This window comes from Acanthochromis polyacanthus, chromosome 17 (genome assembly GCF_021347895.1).
Source record: "Acanthochromis polyacanthus isolate Apoly-LR-REF ecotype Palm Island chromosome 17, KAUST_Apoly_ChrSc, whole genome shotgun sequence".
Classification (NCBI taxonomy): domain Eukaryota; kingdom Metazoa; phylum Chordata; class Actinopteri; family Pomacentridae; genus Acanthochromis; species Acanthochromis polyacanthus.
In genome coordinates this window covers 31,240,583-31,259,551 of record NC_067129.1, presented here as the reverse complement: position 1 = coordinate 31,259,551, position 18,969 = coordinate 31,240,583, and the positions used below count along the sequence as shown (strand labels likewise).

General features: G+C 38.9%; 1 protein-coding gene across 2 annotated transcripts in view; it reads right to left on the bottom strand.

Annotated features, from left to right (window-relative positions):
* arl10 (ADP-ribosylation factor-like 10) overlaps positions 1-15,181 on the bottom strand; it is a 33,928-nt gene extending 18,747 nt beyond the window's left edge. Inside the window, exons 1-2 of one of the 2 annotated variants that reach the window (XM_022221183.2) lie at positions 14,822-15,181; positions 4,429-4,606 (exon numbers count right to left, since the gene is read on the bottom strand). In XM_022221183.2, the coding sequence (XP_022076875.1) occupies positions 4,429-4,606; positions 14,822-14,959 (316 nt within the window). In that variant the 5' untranslated portion in view covers positions 14,960-15,181. The remainder of the gene's footprint in view (positions 1-4,428; positions 4,607-14,821) is intronic. The other variant, XM_051937414.1, reaches the window with a different exon arrangement.
* Between the last annotated feature and the right edge of the window lie 3,788 nt (positions 15,182-18,969).

Below are 18,969 nucleotides of genomic sequence, written 5' to 3'. Positions count from 1 at the left end.
TCCCCGTGTTCAGATTGTGAATAAATCAGCCGCACTGTTTGAACCAAGAGCCTTTATGTTATTTTTAGAGCCACCGTTTCAGTAGAAACTCTAATTTGCTGGATTTATGAGTCCAGCTCCTCCTCTCCTATATATTTAAACCCCAGTTGGTTTGATTCTCTCTGTTCGTTTGTGTGAAATTAAACAGAAATGCAGCTTTTTTTGGTGACAGAAGCTACAAATGCGAGTCGGCAGATTTTCTCTCTGTTTCACAGTTTCAGGGAAGAAAAGGAAGGAAAATACGTCACACTGTGAACATTCAGGCTGTGAATAAAACTAATCCTCCTGCATGTTCAAGTCAGAAGCTCTTTCTTTTCTTTCTTTCTTTCTTAAATCCCCATACTTCATCTTTTGGTGTCATTTTTGCCTCTGTGTAATTTTTACATCTTCTTGTGTCATTTTTGTGTCTTTTTGGGGCACTTTACATATTTTTGTCTGTTTTTGTGACATTAGTTACATCTTTTTGCATCATTTTTGTGTCATTTTAGCATCCTTTTGTGTCATTTTAGCATCTTTTTGTGTCATTTTTGCCTCTTTGTGTAATATTTACATCTTATTGGGTCATATTTGTGTCTTTTTTGGGACATTTTACATGTTTTTGCCTATTTTTGTGACATTAGCTACATCTTTTTGTTATTTTTGTGTCATTTTAGCATCTTTTTGTGTCATTTTTTGCATCTTTTTGTATCATTTTTATGTCCTTCTGTGTCAATTGTGTGTCTGTTTTGTCATTTTTGCATCATTTTTACATCTTTTTTGCATCTTTTTGGGGCATTTTTGTGACCTGTGTCAATTGTGTGTCTGTTTTGTCATTTTTGCGTCATTTTAGCATCTTTTGGTGTCATTTGTGTCTATTTTTGGGCAATTTTTACATCTTTTTTGCATCTTTTTGTGCCATTTTGTGTCCTTCTGTGTCAATTGTGTGTCTGTTTTGTCATTTTTGTGTCATTTTTACATGTTTTGGTGTCATTTTCACTTATTTTTGTGTCATTTTTGTATCTTTCTGTGTCATTTTTGCATCTTTTTGGGTCCCTTTGTGTCAACTGTGTGTCTGTTTGGTCATTTTTGTGTCATTTTTACATCTTTTTGTTCATTTTGTGTCATTTTGTGGCAATTGTGCGTCTTTTTCGCCATTTTTGTGTCATTTTTTTAACATCTTTTGGTGTCATTTCTTTTAGCTAGAATGCTACAATGAGCCACTAAAATAGTCCACCAACCTAGCTCACTTGCTAACATCCAGGTAGTATGGTCACAAAGAAGTCAATCAGGAGCAAATACAAAAACAGATAATACAAAAACAACAACAGAAAAGCTGCATCAAAATATAAATTTACAAATATATACAAATATATGTCAGCGTTAGCATTTCTGGGCAAATTTCAGGTGACAAGCTAAGTGGTAACTTGCTACCATTGCTGTAGCATAGCCAGATGCAATAATATAAATTAGCCTGTCAAAGTAGCTAACTTGCAAATGAAAAGACTTTATAGGAAAGATTCCTAAACAGCTGTGAGCAACTAATTAAATTCAATCAATTTGGATCAAAATCAGTGCTGAAATGTAGAAAAGTCTTCAAATCTGGTAAATCTGGAGGCAGTTTAGACTTGTGTGGTGTTTGAAAGTGATATGGAAAAATTGCAAGGTCTGCCTTAGTAAGATTTATGCTTGATTAATGCTTTATCATTATCGATATGAATAAGGATATGAAGAATAAGAAAACAGGTGAAAAGTAGCTGCTGGACCAGGTTTGTTTCATGTAGAGCTGCAAGTGAAGATTATTTTCACTGTCGATTAATCTGTTGATTGTTTTTTTCAATCAATAGATTGGTTGTTTGGTTTACAAAATGTCAGAAAATTGCGAAAAATGGAACACTCACCAAAGATAGTCAGTTTTCTGTCATAGCAGAGGAATGAAACCAGAAAATAATCCCATTAAAAGAAGCTGTAATCAAAGAAAGAGGCGTTTTCTTCTTAACCCAAACCCATGAATCAATAATCAAAGTAGTTGATGAGTCATTGCAGTTCTAGTTTTATGGCAGTTTGCATCAAGAAAAGTTTGCTTTCCTTCTAATCTTTGAGTTAAAGCAATTGAGGTTTATGATATTGAACCTCCACGCTTCAAGTCTGCAGGCTGGTATCTGTATTAAAGTGAATCAGTGATGAATCACCCTCGTGCATGAATCACACATCGATACCAGAATAGCTTTAGGTATGATCCATGAAGATAAACAGACCTAAAACACAGCGTGGAGAATAGTCTGACTCACTGGATGTAGCCTGAAGGTATAAACCTGACATTCAAATCTCATATTTCACACAGCTTTGTCCTCGGCCTGTTAGCGTTTTCACAATGATCTTCACTGCATAAAACAACAAACTACACGCTAAAAGTGTCAAGTTTTGAAAAGATCTGGATTGTGCAGTGAGACCATTTGCTTATTTTAGTGAATTTGCAACTTCAACATCATTGCTCGTCTCCCTGAGTTTAAATATTTTATGAAAACAAATCAACCCGTTGCTCTTTTGAGGGGCACCATCACTTCATCTCTGGCTTAGCACCACGTAAGATGACTGTGATTGGTTTAAATGAATGCAAACAAGCAATTTTTAACCACTTTTAATAAAAAGGTCATAAGGCACAGTCAGACCATTCTCCACAGCAACGTGGAGCTACTAATTCACTGTTGGTTAGTCCAGTGTGTCAGCATTTGATGTTATACTGCAACAAAATTCAAGTAACTTGCTGCTAACATGAAATCAGATGCTAATTGGTATTCTGACCTAATGTTGGTGTTCTGTTGCTATGAAAACGGTACAAATGTAATGCATTGTTGGGCGGGAGTGTCACTAAAAGTTAAGTGGTAACTAGTTTAACTGCATTTCTAAGTAGCTTAGTGGCAACAGCACTGTTTTCTGAATCAAGGAGCTTTTCAGCAGCTAACTGACTAAATGACTACAAGCTACGTTTTTGTGAGTGTTTCTAAAACAACGAGAAAAGCACTCAGAGAGTGCAGACCTCCACCAAGGATAGAGAGGAAAACAGGAAACCCATGCAGTAAAGGATCATGAGCTGGAATCAAACCTGCGTGTCTGACACAGTTCTGTTTACGAAGCACATTCTTAACCAGTTGAGCTATCTGGACACCTTGTTCCAATTTGTTGGACGACATACTAACCTATGATGTTTTTGTCATATTTTGGACCACATACTACAACATACTAAAAAATTCAAAGTGATCCAGAATCCAGGATCCTTTCCGGATTGCCACCAAAATTAAATCAGCTCTTCCTCTTACCATAGTCTACACCCCCTCAAAATTTCATGTGAATCTTCCCAGGCGTTTTTGAGTTATCTTGCTAACAGACAGACAGACAGGCACACAAACGCCGGGTGTCACATAACCTCCTTGGCAGAGGTAACAAGCACAGCAGAGCTTTTTAAGGGATAAAATTAAGGATCAATACATGACACCACTGGTATACACTGACAAATGTAACCAGTCTGAGAATACCAGCTAGCAGCTAATCAAGCTCTAACTACTAGCTAGCTATATGCTCTTCATTGTCAGTAGACCACAAATTAGCAAACTTTTAATAAAATTAAAATTAGGTAGCTTCTGATGTAATAAACTACTTTGGCCATGCTGGTGTAGCTTAGCGTGCTACATTCCTATGATGATAGCTTAACCAGGGTGTAGCTGCTAGCTTAGCTTGCTACACTTTCCGAATAGCTTACCCAGCAGTAGATAAACTAGATGTCTTCAAATGTTAGCAGTTTCATACGACAACTGTAATTTTACAACAATTAATAAGATGCCAACTGTTTAATTAATCTGCAACTATTTTCATAATTAATTTGTTTAAGCATTTTTGCTGGGAATTCTATGTGATTCTAGGTTGTTAAATGTAAATATTTTCTGGTTTGTTTCCGTCACCATGACAGTTATATTTTGGTTGAGGACAAAACTAGACATTTGAGGATTTCATCTTGATCTTTTTTTTTTTAGACATTTTTCACCATTTACTGACAATTTTTAGTCCAAACAATAAATTGATTACTTGAGAAAATAACAGGTTAATTGATAATGAAAATAATGGCCAGTTGCAGCTTTGGACAACTGTGAGTAAGGTCATGCTAACGTAGCATGCTAACTATCACCAACACAATCTGCACTTTAGTCTTTCAGTAATATTTCACAAGAGAATCTTGTTTTCCTGAAATGTCTCCAGACATCTTTGTGGATTTTTTGGCAGGTTTTATGAAACAAATGTTACTGAACAGAGGAGTTAAAGCTCCTTCTGCTTCTTCATTTCACACTGTTTGATGAATCATAAATGGCAGCTTGACTGCCTGCAGAGTTTGATTTCGCGGAATGAAAGGCGTCTTACTCTCCAGGAAGTCCAGCTGGTAGGCTGGGACGTCCAGGCTCATGAAGTTGAAGCCTCGGGTGGGTCGACAGCGGCCCCTCTTAGCCTCCCCGGGGGTCAAACCCTGCAGCATGCTGCTCTTCCCAGCGCCGTCCAGACCTAGAACCAGGACCTGACGCTTCCCCCGTTCCTCCTCCTCCTGCAGGACGAGATACAGATCCACAAGTGTTCAGAAATGAAGACTGGAGGCAAAAATCAAACACATGACTTATTCAGCACAGACTGAGGCTATTTGCTCGGTTTTAACGGGAGTCCGGGTGTAGAAAAATGGCGGGTTTGCACTCGATATGCAAATATTTACCAGAGTAAATGCTTCACTTTAAGCTGATCAAACAGGTGGTGATGTTGGAGGTCTTTAGGTTCTCCAGTATTGCTTAAATAGTCAAAACGTTTTCAGGTCCACAAGTTGAATTAAATGTTCCACAGCAAAACCCTTCACACAAAGCAGGAAGAACATCACAGCAAAACACACTTTGTTGCTTTAACTAAAGTGCCAAAAGTGCATCAATGTGGACAATCTGGGATCTTTTCAAACTGTCTAAGTTGAGCATTTATTAACAGCAACTTTATTGATGATGGAAGAGTCCAAAGATAGGCCCCAAATTAACCACATAATAACGCTGTTTCTATGGATTAAAATGTTTCAACAGCTACTAGAGGGATTTATATGCATATACAGTCATGTTCTGTTCAGGACAATTCAATTTTTCAATTTCAATTTCAATATACTTTATTGTCCCACTTGGGGAAATTTGTGTTGGACTTAAAGCTGTGCTACCAGTATTGCACAAAACACACGTAAAAACAATGTTGTGCATAAAAACACATAAAAGCAACATTGCACATAAAACACAATATAAAAATCATCCTTTCTCAAAGCATTCATTTCACTTTGCCCAGTATTTCGGCTTGTGGTCTTTAGCTGATTAGCATGCTAACACGCTCATGGAATCACGCCCTAATTGGCCCTTTCTGTTTCCATTGGGGTGCAAGATCCAAAAACATTAACTTGGAGAGCGCCGCAACAACAACAAATAGTAGTAATTGGACATAACTTCAGTTCTACGTCAGAAATACAACAACAGAGGTCCATTATGCTAGCTTGTAAAGGCTACTCAGAAGTACTTCCACTAGAGAAGGTACTGAAAGAGGTTCTGGTGGTTGGAAAACGCACAAAAGTCAAAAAAACTGTCAAACAAAGTAATGATTTGGTGAAGTGTTAGGAGTCAAAGTAGGATGTACATGACTGCAGGACTTCAGGTTCACAAGCAGAACATTGTTCAGAGCATCACTCTAATAACAAAAACAAAAACAAAAACATTTTCTGTATTAAAATAGAGTATGCGTGAGCACAGTGAGCAGAAAAGTTATATTAGATTAAATTAGTTAGACATTGTTACATAAGTCAGGCTAAGCTCAAAACAATAACACCCAGTTGTATTTATGATTGCCGAAATGTTAGTTATTTGACTCTACAAGGTCTTGACCCCAATATTTACACTTTCATAAAGCAAGCCCTAAAGTTTATTTTCCCTGGAGGACTCTTTGACGCATCGACTGTTGTCTTAAATGTGTTGCGTGAAACCATTGACGTCACTTGAGTGTTTTAATAATGTTAAATTGTATGTTTGGGATCTTATTTATCCACGAAATGGAAAAGAAACTCATCAAAGCAGAACACCCTCTTGCATCGTTCCATGATCCAGTTCTGACGTCCATTGTTGGAGTTTTAAGAGTTGAAAGGAGTAAATATGGACTCTTTGACTGATCTGCAGTTACACAACCTCTTTCTATCAGAGGAGCATTTAGGTTTCCAACAGTCTGTGTTGCAGTAGCTCTTCTGTGGGATCATTTAGTGTCCATGACTTTTCTACTGGAAACACTCAACAATACCCATGTGACCCAGTCAACTATCAGTTTATTAACGTCTCTCAGATCTTTATGTTTTCCCCTGCTTATAACATCTACTTTTAGACCTCACTGTTCACCCGTTGCCTGACAAATTCCTAACACTGATAGGGAAAATCAGCAAAATGGATCACCGTTGCACATTTTTTCTAAAATATGACAATTGGCGGCTTTTTTCTTTTTCATTTCAGTGTGAATTGAATGTTTGGGGGGATTTTGGCCATTTGACAAGTACCATACCATTCAAAAGTTTGGGGTCACCCAGACAATTTCATGTTTTCCATCAAAACTCACACTTTTATTCATGTGCTAACATAACTGCACAAGGGTTTTCTAATCATCAATGAGCCTTTCAACAGCATTAGCTAACACAATCTAGCATTAGAACACAGGAGTGATGGTTGCTGGAAATGTTCCTCTGTACCCCTATGGAGATATTTCATTAAAAATCATCTGTTTCCAGCTAGAATAGTCATTTACCACATTAATAATGTCTAGACCGGATTTCTGAGTCATTTTATGCTATCTTCATTGAAAAAATGGTTTTCTTTCAAAAATAAGGACATTTCTAAGAGACCCCAAACTTTTGAAATGTAGTGTACATGTCCTGGAAACACTCAACAACACCCATCTGACCCAGTCATCTACCACAAGTTTGCTAAAGTCTCTCAGATCTTTATGTTGCACTTTTTTCCAGGTTCCAACATCTACTTTAAGACTTAACCGTTTACCTGGTGCCTGATAAACTCCACCCACTGACAGGTAATTCAGCAAAATGAATCCACCGTTGCACATTTTCTTCTCAAATGTGACAATTTGCGGCTTTTGTCCTTTTCATTTCAGACTGTATGTTGAATTGTTGGGCTACTTTGGACATTTGACAAGTATGTTCCATCATTTTCTAAAGTTTTAAAGCTTAAACTGTAAACCGTAGCTCACATGCTAATGAAGACAACCATTAATTGCAGCCACGACTGCCTCAAACCTCAGCGAGCGACTTGAATCTTAACTCATGTCTTGTAACTTCGGCAGGCTGGATTGTCAAACTGAAAGCACGAGACATTTGGGAATTTGAGCCTCGTCTGGCAAAAGACACTTCATAATGTTCAGGAATATGAATCAGTGTCTGCAAACCTCCGGAGGTGAAGCTCAGGATATTATCCTTTAATAAAAGACACGACAGAGCGGCAGCGGTGTGACCCTGCTCTTTATTGCTGTGTCTTTTCTGACTCTCGGTGAAGGTTAGCATTCGGATTCAAACCTCAGAGATGCCAAGACGTCACGATCCTGGTGAGATGCTGAACACGTCAGTCATTTCCTTTTTAAAAGTCACACAAGGTTAGTCTTTATTCATGCCGAGTGCCGATGTGCGGCTCTGCGGAGTTAATTACCAATTCATATCAGCCCTTTTCAGAGCCGAGATGCATCGGCCTCCTTATTAAAAATATCTTCTTCTCTTTGTTGACGGATGATCAAGCCTTAATGGATTCAGATTTTTACATCATTTTCAGAGCTACTCCTTCAGCTCTAATTTGATTCCTTGACAGATAAAACTCCCCCGTACAGGGCGAGGATTTTCAGATGTTTTGATGACTTGCGTTTCTCCTGAGCGTGGCAGTGGATAAACATGGCTGCTCTGACAGCTCTGAAGCTCGCTTCGGTGTATTTCTGGCTCAGGAGTCCCGCTGGGAGGCGAAACCTCAAACCCTGACAGTGCAGAAGCTGCTGTAGCTGCTGAGGCGGCAGAGCTGCTCTTCTATCACAGTTTGGACTTTGTGCAGAAAGGTCAATTCCTGTTATCTGATTGGACACCACCTGACCTCAGGAGATGTTTATCTGAAAGTTTCTGATCCGACAAAACATCCCCCCGTGAATATTCCCCTCAAATCAACCCAACAGTCTCTCCGTTAAACTCCTGCTGCTTCAGACGTTCCTCATAAAAAGGTGGCATCGATTTCTGTTGTGTTTCTGCTTCAGCTGCAGATCTGCTGTGCTGGATCTGACAAGGATCTAACATCCTGCTCAAGGACACTCCAGACGCTTTATCGCAAGGAAGCGCTAAAGCCGGCTGGCCTGAATAGCAAGAACAGAGCTGGGATTTAGCAAACAGAGAAGACAAGAAAACCGCAATCCTCTCAGGTGGTCGAGTTCCTCTGGCTTCAGTTAGTGATTGACTAAAAGCTCCAGATAACAAGAAAAATGTTGATCAAACAGGCAACAAATGAACCTTCTATCCAAGAGCAAGAGAAGATTAAAGCCGCAAGCGACGTCAAAAGGCCCTCGCCGGCCGCCGACCTGACCCGCCCTTTCTAATTTAAAACTTTGTCTCAAAAGTCTTTAGGCCTGAGTGTGTTTAATAAGTGTTTATTTGATTTAAATAGCATTCATAGCTCACAGTTTGTTCAAATCTGCATTGGGATAATATGGAACATGTTGGCCATCGCCATGGCAACACGTCAAAAATACTGCATGGATTCCATTGACTTTTTTGACCGGCATGTGTGTCAGAATTTATGTGTCAAATTTGGGGCGTTTCCATGGTAACAGGTAAATTTATTATAATGGGAGATTTTTCACTTGGGAATAGTCACCCAAATTTCATTCATTTCTTACAAACTAATAATTTTACTCCCCATACAGATTTTATTTTGATTCTGTAGGGGGCACTGTAACGCCGATTGTCAAAATTTCACTGTCAATGTGTCCAGGTAGGAAGGGTCAATAAGTATTTAAAATTTGGTTGGGATTGGAGTCGTTATGTGCGAATGGCAGCCAATTATCACCCACAAAAAATGGCAAAATTTTACATCAAATTTGCGGCATTGCCACGCGGAAACCATGAAATGAAATTTTACGAATTGGAAAACTTTCAATTGCCTACTTGTGTAGATGGTGTCCACCAAATTTCAGCTCATTTGGAGAAGCGCGCAATCAAAACGAACATTTTGTACGACGTCCTGGAAAACGCTGACTCCACATTTTTGAAATTTCAATCCCAAACAGCTGCCTTCCTGTTTGTCTGAGGGCAGGGTCATAATAATATTTTTTGTTTGTCCCGACAAGATGCATATGTGTGCCGAATTTGGTGGCTGTATGACAAAGTTGATGTCGGACCCCCTCCCATTGACGCAATGCATTTTGATTTTTGCAGGTGGCGCTGTAGAGCCAATTTTGAAGTCCCAATTTTGAAACACATATTCAAAAAAAATTTTCGCCGGAACTGAATTTTGTGCAAAATTTGGTGAGTTTTCGAGCATGTTTAGGGGGTCAAATTCCAGTTTAAAGAGCAGAAGAAAGAAAAAGAAATAAATTTTAAAAAAAATAATAATATTTTTTGCAAAAACAATATGCGATTCCCCCCCCCGTATTTCGCCCACATATTATATATTTTCGGAAAGGTCTCGACAAGCCCGATGCGTCTGTGAGGTGTTTGAGAGTGTGAATGTCTGTGGTCGAGCGCTAAGTGCTCGACAAGTCATTTTTGTGTGTGAGAGTGTGTGTGTGTTTTTCTGTTTGTGCATGTGTGTGTGTGAGTGCATGTTGGTGTGTGTGTGTGTGTGTGGACATGTCGTCCGTCGTCTGTAGTCGAGCGCTGTGCACTCGACTTGTCATTTTTGTGTGTTTGAGTGTGTGAATGTCCGTGGTCGAGCGCTGTGCGCTCGACTAGTCGTCTGTGTTGCATAAACAATAGGCCCTTCGCCCTGGGCTGGCCAGGGGCTCGGGCCTAAAGAACCTCAACCTCCACTATGGAGCTGGAATTGGGGTGTGATTAGCTTAGCTTAGCATAAAGTGGGAAGAAACAGCTAGCTGTGCAGCATGGCTCAGTCCAATGCTTTATTTAATCATTAAACTTGGTCAACTTGTGCAGTTTGGGGCCCTGAATATGTTCAGAAATGGAGCTATCACATTATTTTAATAGTCACTGGACACTGTTTTACAGTTTTTTTTCCTTAGAGTGCAGTTGTTCTCTAACTTTGGATTTTATGAAGATGTTGCATAACTCAGCACAGTCGTCGTCTTTAACTCATGTGTCTTGTGACTTTGTTGCGGCTGTAAAATCTAGATTACATTGGTGCAGAATAGCAGCTGTTTCAAACTCGATCTGTGGGAGAAGGCAGGAAAACCACAATCCTCTCAGGCACTCCAGCTCAATAAGTTCTTCTTTTTTTGCAGCCTCCACACAAGTCAAAGTGTTGATGAAAAGAGAAACAAATAAACTCAACTTCCTTCTCTCCAACAGCAAGACAAGACGAATGTCAACCTAAATTGCAGATCTGGAATCGGGGCATGATTAGCCTAGCTTAGCATAAAGCAGCTAGCATGGCTAAGTCCAAAACTGTATTAAATCATTAAACTTGGTACACTTGTGCAGTTTGGAACCCTGAACATTTTCAAAAATGGAGCCACGACATCATATTAATAGTCATTGGACAATATTTTACTACTTTTTTCCTTATAGTTCAGTTGTTCTCTAACTTTGGAAATAGCTTCGTCTTGAACTCATGTCTTGTCAGTTCATCACAGCTGTAAAATCTGGATGTTATTGGTGCAGAATAGGAGCTATTTCATACTTGACCTGTTGTCTGACAACAGAGGCAGAAAAAAATGTAAATCCACAAGTTAGTGATTTACTACCAACCACAGATAACCAGTTAAAGTGTTGATCAAACAAGGAACAAATAAATCCAACTTTGTTCTTTCCAAGGCCAAGATGTGATGATGGATCTCAGCCTCAGCTGTGGAGCTGGAATCGGGGCATGATTAGCGTAGCTTAGCAGAAAGCAGCTAGCATGGCTCGGTCCAAAGCTCTGTGAAATCATTAAACTCGGTGAACTTGGGCAGTTTGATGCCCTGAATATTTTCAATTTCACTTTCCTTCATGGTTAAATTATGTAATTTCATCATGTTACTGTGCAGAACAGCAGTTGTTTCATATTTGACCTATTATCTGACAACAGAAACATTAAAAAATGGTAATAAAAACAGCTTTAAAGTATTAAAACATAGTACATATGAGCACAGAGCAGGAGAGAAGTAAACAGATGTGAAGTATCTCGGTGTCTTAACATTTAAACGAATTAGATTTAGCTCCGTAATTGATACCAAAGCCAGGTTAACATTCTTAGAACTAATTTTATTTTTTGATTTCTCTGTTTATTTACTTATTTGCATACTTTAGTCTATTCAATATGTCATTTATTATTTCATTTTTGTCATTTTCTATTTTTTTTCTAAATTTTGACTTTTATTTTTCCCTTCACCTATTCATCTTGCTATATTTTAATAATATTATTTCATTTTCTGGTGTTTTCTCATTGCACGTCTTATGATGCTGTTGGGTTTTTTCCTTGTTCTATTGCATTTTTTTCCATTCTTTTCATCTTTAAAGTGCTTCCTGTTACATTTCACTGAGGAACCTGGAGCTTTATTGTGCAGAAAAGATGTGATGGAGCAGAATCTCAGCATCCCGTCAACAGAAATCAAACGGAGGCCCGACCCAGGATTAGCATGCCGTCGAGAACAAGGAGGTAAATCCAAATTCAGAGAGTCTAAAAATAAAAACCCTCCACTGTGGCTCGGTTCACCCGGCTGCTGATTGTTTGTTACAGCCCTCCTACCTGCCGACGAAACCCCCCGAGGTCAGAAACCACGCAGGGCGTTAACTGCCTCTGCTTTAAATGCAGCCTGGTACATTTGGACTCCTGGGACGGAAACATTTACATCCCGTCTACAGCGACAACTCCATCCTCAGAAGACGGGCCGAGGAGATAAAGCTAAGCCCATTAAAGGCCGCTGCTGACTGAATCGAGGAAACAAGATTAGAGACATGCAAATAGATTTTATTAAGAGATTCCCTGCTGCAGCTGTGGCGCTCCATTGGAGACTCATTCATTAAGACCCTTCAGTCGCTCGGCTGCCTTGTCTTTTTCTGTCTGCAACCTTACGAGCAAACACACATATTCACACAGAAACACAGTCTGGGCATCTTCTGCTTCCGAAATCACATAATATTCTGCCTTTTCTTTGCAGCAGCTGTCAATCAATCTGTTATTCTATTAATTATCCACCGTTTTGGCCATTATTTTTGCTAATTAAGTCTTTTATTTACGCACAAAAAAAGCCCAAAATCAATTGGTTCCAACTTGTCAGATGTGAGGTATTATTTATCTTCTGATGAGAGCTCAGGCTTTAGGACACTGTCATTATTTTCACCAAACAATTAATCAAATAAGTGAGACTAATCAGAAAATTGCTTGTTTTTGTGTATTTTTTAAAAAGAAATAATGAATTTCATCCAGTTACAGGTTTATAATTGTGTTCATCTTGGTTGCAATAACCTTAAATTAACTAAATTCATCTAATGTTAGCTCATTCAGGCTGTGGCTTGTATTTAACCTCCACCTCCGCCCTTTTATCTGTAATTTTTACTTACTTGGTGCACCAAAATGGAGATGCTTATAAGAGAAGAACTGTAAAATGAATGAACAAGACCTCCTTTGAAAGCTAACCATCTCTAGTTTCTCAAAATGTGCTTGATTAGCATGTAGCCCTGCCCAAAAGCTAACATTTACAGAAATGTCGGATGGCGTTTAAGTAAATTTTTCCTTGGATGGCAAGATAACATATTGCCATTTTATCCGTTAACACTGAGAAGGTGTTGATGTTCCCAACAGCCTCATCTTTTCTTTACACCACTGCATTTTCTACATTACGCTACCTGTTCAATAACTTGCTAAATAGTTAGCCTCGGTGGCTTCTAGACAGTGACCTCTGTACACGACTAATGACTACGCTCATTTTCTGAATAGCAGTGATTAATACCAGCTAGCTGTGTGGCTAGCTAGCGAGATATCAGCTACTTTTCCCCATAGCCTGTTTGTGCTCTTAGCTTGTTAGAGATAACATTAGCATTAACTTGCTAATAGGTTCAAGACACAGACTTAATTTGAAATAAAAATTTCAGATAATCCCCCAGATTCTTCAGAATACAATTTAGCACAGCTTACATTTCAAACCGATGAGTATAAATCATTCGGTTAAGGAAAGAAACAGTCCAACCACGATTTTAACTTGCTTTAAAATGAGAAACTTTCCCATCTTGTTTTCCCGTTAATATATCGTACTTTCAGTCTTTGCTAGTCTTTGATTTTTGTTTTTCTTCATAATTTCATGAGAAAAAGTTTCATAATCCCAACTGCTGCATCTTTTCACCATAACTTTACTTGCTCGTTAGCTTGCTAAATGGTTAGCATTGGTGGCTTGTAGATGCTAGCAGAAACATTGGCATTTGCTAGCAGCATTGTTGGTGTACATGACGTAGCTTGTCATAATCACTCACAAGTAGTATTTGAAGGCAGTAGTAGCTCTTTTGCCGTCATTTCGACTGTTGTTGATGCTTTCTGTGTGGTTACTGTCTGGATAGCAATGATTACCTGCTAACTGGCTAGCTAGCTACATATTAACTATTTTTACTATAGAGTGACCGACTCTTAGCCTGCTAGCTTTAGTTTTAGCATTTACTTGCTAGTTAAGTTCAAAACACAAAGCTAACTTGTTTAACAGACTTAAACTCATCTTCATCATCACAATTATCCCCATCATCTTTATTACCACAAGTACCATCGTCATCAATGACCATCATCGTCTTCATCGTCAATTACCACCATCATCTTCATCGTCATCATCAATTACCACCATCATCATCTTAATCATCACAAGTACCGCCATCATTTTCATCATTACAATTTTCATCATTTTCATCAACATCTTCATCATCAATTACCACCATCATCTTCATCATCAATTACCCCATCATCTTCATCATCAATTACCACCATCGTCTTCATCACCAGAAATACTACCATTATCTTCATCATCTGAATTACCACAATCATCTTCATCATCAGTAATCACCATCATCTTCATCATCAATGACCATCATCGTCTTCATCATCACAACTACAATCATCATCTTCGTCATCATCAACTACCACCATCATCAGCGCCATCACATAATTTTATCTCTGATTTCCTTCTTCTTCTTCATCATCATCATCATCATCATCAGTATTACAGATCCACTTTCTTATTTATTACCAGCCTCTTCCTCTTCCTCACGTCTCCACTATCTTCATCACTTCTACCTTTATAACATTTAATCATATTCAAACCTGCCATTATTGACATCTTTATGATCATCATCACTCAGTTATTCATCATCATCTTCCTCACCGTCAAAATTCACCCCATCACAGTCATCTCCATCACTGCTGCCAGTGTTTTTATTCATCGTCTTCATCATTATTTCACTCATCTGAATTCTGCAGCCTTCCCTTCATTCCTTCATTCATTCCTTCATTCCTACTGTCTGTTTATCTGCTTTGGGTGAGTAAGAATCTAATAAATTAAAAATAAAAAGGTTAATGAAAGTGTAACAGTGTCTCGCCTCTTTGATGGTGCAGTACTCCGCCTGTGGAGACCATATTCGCCTCTTGTAGAAGTAGTTGAGGGCGATGAAGAGCGCGGAGCCCAGGGCAGCCACGGCGGCGGTCAGGGCGATGGAGATGTGCCGGAGCAGAACCATATGTTGAGCGCACGGATCGGCGGCTGGAGCCGGTGGAGCTGAGCGGGGGTCGCCGCGTCCTGGACGCCGACAGCGGGGTGACGGTGTGCCGCTGCTGCCTGCTGCTCGGTGTCGGTGCCGGAGCTACATGTGACAGCAGAGCGAACGCACACATGTGATCAGCAGCTCCGACTGTTGTTGTTTCCAGACGCGCAGGAGGAGGAAGGAAGTGCTGCCTTCAGAGTGCGGCTCGGAAACCCGAACTCTTCTCTAGCACAGCCAGGTGTGTCAGCAACTAAACCTGCAACAGTTTACCCATTCGATGATTAACAGAAAGTATTTTACTTATAATTAATAGTTTTAATTTTAGGCAGCAATGTCTGCGAGTTCAGACACAAAAATACGAAACAAATTATGGAGTAGTATTGTTCAATATTCCCCCTTTAGAAATTTCCCTCCTTTAATTGCACTCCAACATTGAATCATTGTCAATTTAGCTAGTTTTTTTCCCCTTCTTTTGGACAGCAATCGACAAATAAAGACTCTTTAATGTCAAAGTGAAACTTATTTCAACAAAATAATGTCAGTTCATTCATAAAATTAACCACCATGCTTCACATCATGATACTGATGTGAAGCACGGTGCTTTAGATCATGATGCTGCCACCACCATGCTTCACATCATGATGCTGCCTCCACCATGCCTTCGATCATGATGCTGCCACCACCGTGCTTCACATTATGATGCTGCCACCACCATGCTTCACATCATGATGCTGCCTCCACCATACTTCACAACATGATGCTGCCACCACCATGCTTCACATCATCATGATGCCACCACCATGCTTCACATCATGATGCTGCCTCCACCATGCTTTAATCATGATGCTGCCACCACCATGCTTCACATTATGATGCTGCCACCACCATGCTTTCATCATGATGCTGCCACCACCATACTTCACAACATGATGCTGCCACCACCATGCTTCACATCATCATGATGCCACCACCATGCTTCACATCATGATGCTGCCTCCACCATGCTTCACATCATGATGCTGCCACCACCATACTTCACATCATGATGCTGCCACCACCATGCTTCACATCATCATGATGCCACCACCATGCTTCACATCATCATGATGCCACCACCATGCTTCACTGTGGGGGTGTTTGTGATCATGTCCAATGTTTGATGTCTGCCAAAAACAGCATCTAGTGTGATGGACGAAAAGCTTCATTTTTGGTCTCATTAAACCAAAGATCCTAAATATAAATGGTATTTTTTAGTTCAAGCTAAGTTTATTTTTGTGTGAAGTAAAGGAAATTTTCTCACAAGATTAAAACAGAAACATCTTCCATTTTATGAATGTTGTACATACAAATAGAGAAGTAAAATCTGAATATTTAACATCAAGTGGAAGTGCATTATTTGAGAAAATGTATTTCTCAAGCTGAACACTCAAGACAATGATGTTGATTTTTCAGGATTCAGATGAAATGGAGAAAGAAAAGCCTGAGAAATGTTGTTGAATGTAACGCCAAAAATGATCAATTCCAAGGCCGTTACTTGTCATAACATGGATGAAATCTGTGTTGTCTTTACATGTTTTGTCTGCTCACTCGCTCAGTGTTTGGTTGCAGTGGCAGATTTCCAACAGGACCTGAAGGCATCACAAATCCCACCTGGACTAATATGACAAAGAGCTGATAGATTGTGACTATGAGGTGAAGCTCAACAGGTGTTTGTTTTGCTGTGAGGTAAAATCAGTTTTAGGTGAACAGCATCAGCGCATGTTTGCAGACCGAAGATTCTCACATTCAGAAAAAACAGAGAAATTGCTCCATCTAGAGTTGAGTCAAATTCTCTACATTTATATTTGTACATTTCTTCAGGTTTCATCCACCAAACTTTCACAAAGACAGTCTGAAAGAAGAAGCTTTTTCAAAAGAGTCAGGAAAACATTATGGAGACGATCATCTACTTTAACATTCACAATTTTCTGCTGTTTTACACAATTTATTTTCTTCCAAAACAAATTACAAAAATTCTGAGAGAAAGTACTGTTTATGTTAATGATTACAGATCTGATAAATGTTAGTAAAATATCTGAAATAATGTTTGTTATTAAAAGTAGGTTCTGGGTTTATTTGTTTTAGGTGTTCTCCCGAAGATTACAGAGTTATTTATTAACAGAATAACACGAAAAGAAGACGGGAAAATGAAATGATTCGGTCTATTTTACAGATTAATATTGAAAATTCAAAGCAAAAAGTTGCAAAAACTGCTTTAGAGGGAAATTTAGACTGATTGAAGGATGTAGGCCTATTGCAGTTAGGAGGTATTTCCGAAGAGGGAAATACAGTTCATTATTATTGTTATTATTATTATTGTTGTTGTTATTATTATTATCCATCCATCCATCCATCCATCCATTCTCTATACACCGCTTTATCCTCACTAGGGTCAAGGGGGGTGCTGGAGTCTATCAGCTGACTCGGGTGAAGGCAGGGAACACCCTGGACAGGTCACCAGTCTGTCACAGGGCTACATATACAGACACACAATCACACTCACATTCACACCTACGGACAATTTAGAGTGATCTATTAACCTCAGCATATTTTTGGACTGTGGGAGGAAGCCGGAGTACCCGGAGTAAACCCACGCATGCACAGGGAGAACATGCAAACTCCATGCAGAAAGATCCCAGGCCCACCCCGGGATTTGAACTGGAGATCTCCTTGCTGCAAGGCGAAAGTGCTAACCACTATACCACTGTGCAGCCCTCGTAATTATTATTATTATTATTATTATTATGAATGCATGTATTTATTTATTTACTATAAAGAAAGAGCAATTTGGACTCATTTATTCAAGTTTTAGCAAAACCTGGCAGGAAAAAAATCTGAAAAAAAAAAACTGAAATAGGTGAAAGCAATTCTCCATTTTGACTGCCAGGGGGCGCTGTCGGCTTTAAAGTTGGTTTCAGAGCTGTCAGATGAAATCAGCACTGATATTTTTATTAAACAGCAAATAAAAAAGAATTTGAAATTGTAAAAACTGCTGAGAAAAACTACTAAACAAGCAGTGGCCCAAAAACGAAGTTTAGAAACAACAACAATAATCAATAACAGAAGAATAAATGAAACACAACAAATACAAAACTGTGACTTTATTTGATTTTTATCAGCACTGAAAATGCAGCCAGTTACATGAAAAGACAATTTTTCTATTTAACAGAAAATACAAATGATTTTTTTTAATGTGGCATCGCGAATATTTATTTTTACTCCTTTATTATTATTGATCAGAAAACATTTATAAATATCATATTTAGATTATTTACACACCCACAAAACATTATTTTTTTTATAATTAGAGCTGCTCTGTTGTTGTTTTGTTTTTGTTTTTTTGTTTTTTTTTACATTTTTTAAGTTTTTGTGTTCATACTATACTTGTTTTATTTGATGGTTTCTATTTGATCTTTAACATGTTCTTCTTTTTTATTCTTATTTTCACATGGCTTGACTTCTTGCTTGTATTTGATTTCATAGATGTTTTAATTTTAGAAATTGTGTTTTATCTTGCAAAGAACTGGATTTTTTTTCTTTAAATTTATTTCTTACATGTTTAATTTACTCATGTGTCTTAAAGATTTTATATTCGACATGTTTTACATTTTTGTTTGTATTGTATCCATCCATCCATTCTCTATACACCGTTTTATCCTCACTAGGGTCATGGGGGGTGCTGGAGTCTATCCCAGCTGACTCGGTGAAGGCAGGGGACACCCTGGACAGGTCGCCAGTCTGTCACAGGGCTACATATACAGACACACAATCACACTCACATTCACACCTACGGGCAATTTAGAATACTCAATTAACCTCAGCATATTTTTGGACTGTGGGAGGAAGCCGGAGTACCCGGAGAAAACCCACGCATGCACAGGGAGAACATGCAAACTCCATGCAGAAAGATCCCAGGCCCACCCCAGGATTTGAACCGGGGATCTTCT